Source organism: Rhinopithecus bieti, unplaced genomic scaffold (assembly GCF_001698545.2).
Source record: "Rhinopithecus bieti isolate Rb0 unplaced genomic scaffold, ASM169854v2 scaffold_4475, whole genome shotgun sequence".
NCBI lineage: Eukaryota > Metazoa > Chordata > Mammalia > Primates > Cercopithecidae > Rhinopithecus > Rhinopithecus bieti.
Window position 1 is genome coordinate 28,844 of NW_016804399.1, and position 4,343 is coordinate 33,186.

Genomic DNA, 4,343 nt, shown 5'->3' on the forward strand with positions numbered 1-4,343 from the left:
TTTTTTTTTTTTTTTTTTTTTAAGGTCTAGGCATTTTTTTTTTTAAGAGCCCCATCCAAGTCATTGTCTGTGCCAATTTTTATTGCTGTCTCCTCCCCAGCCTCCTTTTTATATAGGTCTAGATGTTTGGCATGCCCAGTGGCATATTATCTGTTTTAACTTAGACTAAATTAGGAAGTTGTCTTTCATTTGCTTTGTTCTGGGTTATTCAGGACATCTGGAATTTATGAAGATGCTTCCCAGTGTTAGGGGATATGTTAGCATACTGGTGGCAGTTGAAGATTAAATGTTCTTTTTTGTTATTTATTGTGGCTGAAATAAAAGGAATGGTGGTCGACAGAGCATCCCTTGGAGCATTGCTAGGAAATGAGTCTTCAAAGGAAGCAGCTGGGATTCTGATAAAGCACTTTTGTTTCTTCCTGTTAGAAGATGCAGATAAATAGTTCTGTATGATCTTTGGCCTGGGAGTCCTGATTACATTTTAAACATAGAAGAACAATTGTTTTTCATTGTGTGAAGAGAATGGACCTTCTCTGTCTAACTTCAGTGTTCTTGAGTCTCCCTGAAAGAGAACCTGATACTGGACTTTTTTTTCCATGTCAGAATCCAGCACCTATACCTTGGTATAGATAAAGGAGGTAACCTGTAGGCTGCGGATGCCTGATTTTCAGTGCCTGAGCTGTCCTGGTTCAACAGCCTAAACAAGTCTATGTAGGTCTCCTACTTGCTCTTCCAGAAATAGGGGTCTGCGACTTTCAGAAAGCCAATGGTTACAGACACCAGAGTGAACTTCCCAGCCATAAACTATGCATGTGCTTTGTAGAGTGGCTGTTTGTAGACCATGTTGTTTCTTCTAACTTTGTCACTAATGCAAACATTGATTGATTTTCCACAATTAGGAGTTAGGATATTCTTTTTTTTTTTTTTTTTTTTTTTTTTTTTTTTTTTGGAGATGGAGTTTTGCTCTTGTTGCCCAGGCTGCAGTGCAATGGCATGATCTCACCTTAGCGCAACCTCTGCCTCCCAGGTTCAAGCAATTCTCCTGCCTCAGCCTCCCGAGTAGCTGGGGTTATAGACATGTACCACCATGCCTGGCTAATTTTGTATTTTAGTAGAGATGGAGTTTCTCCATGTTGGTCAGGCTGGTCCCAAACTCCCGACCTCAGGTGATCTGCCCGCCTTGGCCTCCCAAAGTGCTGTGATTACAGGCGTGAGCCACCATGCCCGGCCAGGAGTTAGGATATTCTAAATGAGAAAGTCTTATTTATTTAAGAGACCAACTTACTTTAGACCCTGGATACCTCGGAATCAGACATGCTTTGTTTGATGTGACTCTTTGTAGAGAAGTGGGATGACTCCAAATAGAGCCCTATGTCACTATTCCTAAGTATATGGTTTTTATTTTGTTTTTTCCTCAAAGGATAAGAAAAATAGTCAGCAGAATGCAGTAGTTAGCAAGCAGGTAGCACATGACTGTCACCAGTATGAATTTGTAGCAGCTGTTCACAAAGTTTTGACTTTTAATGGAAGTGGATACCATCTTCAGATTCTCTCCTGCTAACTCTGGAATGAAATGCAGTAGAATTTTTTCAAAGAGCAAACTAAGGGAGATTTTTTTCTTTGAAATCATTTATACTGAAAAGCTTCAAACAGTGCCTGCTTAAGAATTTCCATTTTTTCAGTTTTATGTTTGAGTTAATAGCGCTACTTTGAGTTTCCCCGCCCCCTTTTTTGCATTGTTTGCTGAAATGGAAATGTTATGTTTATGTTTGTTAAAATCTAGTTAGTAGTTATTTCTTTTAATAAAGTTTTTGAACAGAATGCCTAACTGGTTTTAGGGAAATGTTTTTGGTATCTTTGGCTTTGTGTTATGTGTATGGTTTGTTCTGACTGTGCCGTGTGTTCACTTTAGTATTTTTTGCCATTTTTTCCATTTTATTAGCGTCATGCCCTATCACTTTTCCCCTCATTGATTTCAAAACAATGCATCTGCAGAGAGATGGGGAGGGTAAGTATGGTTCACCATAGTTTAGTTTTTTTGCCTTTTTATGGTTCACTTTGTTTGTCTTTTTATTAAGCCCTTCTCCTGCTGTCCCCATATCTTAGGAAAACTGTTCTGGGTTCAAAGTGAACCCAGAAAAAATTGCTGTTACTTTTGTCTTTTCTTAAAATAGGATATTTCTCATAAAATGTTTACTACCAGTTACTTATTTGCTGGGACACAGGTACAAGGGTTGCTTTGAAAATCACTTTATTGTTGGGTTTATTGTGGGATTGCACGCTTTGTACCTAATTTTTAATTCTCAGATTGATCTGGGCTTCAAAAACAAACTAAATTATGTTATTATTTTGAAAGGAAAGGTAATGCTTTAAATTGCTAATGCCTAAAGTTAAATTACTAAAGCAGCAATCTTAGCTACTGTGTGAGGAAAAAGAAAACATCACTCTTGAATTTTGACACTGTCAAGCCCTCTTTGCATTCATTTTCACTATTGCTAATAGCCAATAGCATCAAAATTTTAAGTGTAGTTATTTAAAAAGCTGCCGGGTGTGGTGGCTCACGCTTGTAATCCTAGCACTTTGGGAGGCAGGTGGATCACTTGAGTCAGGAGTTCGTAACCAGCCTGGCCAACGTGGTGAAACCCCATCTCAACTGAAAATACAAATATTAGGCATGGTAGCAGGCTCCTGTAATATCAGCTACTAGGGAGGCTGAGGCAGGAGAATCGCTTGAACCCAGGAGGCAGAGGTTGCAGTGAGTCAAGATCGCGCCACTGCACTCCAGCCTGGGTGACAGAGCGAGACTCCAGCTCAAAATAAATAAATAAATAAATAAAAAGATAATGTGTAGATGGCAATTTTTTTTTCCCTCCTTTACTTAATTTCGTATTTGGGGTATATTTGTGGATTGTGTGTATGGTCTGTATGTGTTCTGTATGTAATCAAATATTATATTTGCAAAGACATTGAATGTATTAACATAGCTTTCACTTGAGGGCATACAGGATAACTGCTGTAAAGTAAATGTGCTTAAGAAGGCCTAGTGCTATTAAGTTTTGTCTTAGTAACACTGTTGGGTATTATTAAAATATATATTATACATAGGAATCCTGTAACAGAAGATAACCGTCACAGTTTAATATTAGAGGCCAGGTGCTGTCAGGTGAATTAGCTCCTCCTTTTGGGAATGTTAGAATTCTTCTAAAGTCAGAGAGCTCCATTTGGTGAGTGTTCTGTGTAACATGGGGAGCAGCTCCCACTTTGTCTTAATATAACTATTTGACAGTGAGGGACAGGTCATACACCTGGCATCATTTGGCTTTTAAGTTAAATTTCTAAGAAAGAACTTCAGTTCTTGCTGTTTCTAGTTTTCCCCTACTTGAAAAGTAACATTTGTAAATAAAACATCTTTAGAAAAGTTCAGAATTACATTAAATAACATCTTTAGAATTAAATTGGGTTTAAAGAGCTTGACAGTGTCCTTTCTTGCTTTGCCACTGGGTTCAGAAATTTAAATTTATATGGAAATAGAACTCTGGGTTGGGCACAGTGGCTCATGCCTGTAATCCCAGCACATTCGGAGGATCACTTGAGCCTAGGAGTTCAAGACCAGCCTGGCCAACATAGTGAGACCTCGTGTCTACCAACAACAAAAAAAGAAAATTAGTCAGGCATAGTAGCAAGCGCCTGTAGTCCCAGCTGCTTGGGAGGCTGAGGTGGGAGGATTGCTTGAGCCTAGGAGGTCGAGGCTGCAGTGAGCCACCATCATGACGCTGAACTCCAGCCTGGGCAGCAGAGCGAGCCCTTATCTCAAAAAAAAAAAGAACTCTGGGCTAAAAATTGAAGCTTGAATAATTTTAAACTATAGTAGGCTTTATGAAGACATATATGTATATATAAAACGCTATGTAATGGTATGATTTAAGGAACACATAGCTGATATTTTGTGACTTTTTTCCCATGTGGAATCAAGAGACCCATGATACTATTCTTTGTGTTTTTTTATAGAGCCATTTCCTGCTTTTAAGTCTTGGCAGGAGGACTCTGAGTCTGGAGAAGCTCAGCTGTCCCCACAAGCTGGAAGAATGAATCATCACCCCTTGGAAGAGGACTGTCCTCCAGTATTATCACACCGCAGTTTAGATTTTGGGCAAAGCCAACGTTTCCTACATGATCCAGAAAAGTTGGATTCCTCATCTAAAGCACTGTCTTTTACTAGGTATATGATTTTTATGTACTTACAAGAGGCAATTCCTATTATATACCCAAGTCTTTTGAGATATTTAGTCTTCCAGCATGGGCTTCAATAGTGACACTCCATCTCAAAAAAAAAAAAAAAAAAA

The 4,343-nt window shown here is 38.8% G+C and overlaps 1 protein-coding gene across 1 annotated transcript in view; it reads left to right on the forward strand.

Annotated features, from left to right (window-relative positions):
* Positions 1-4,343, forward strand: part of FAM13B (family with sequence similarity 13 member B) — a 46,155-nt gene that overhangs the window by 24,958 nt on the left and 16,854 nt on the right. The window contains exons 7-8 of the mRNA XM_017867835.1: positions 1,943-2,008; positions 4,009-4,219. Coding sequence (XP_017723324.1) covers positions 1,943-2,008; positions 4,009-4,219 — 277 coding nt within the window. The remainder of the gene's footprint in view (positions 1-1,942; positions 2,009-4,008; positions 4,220-4,343) is intronic.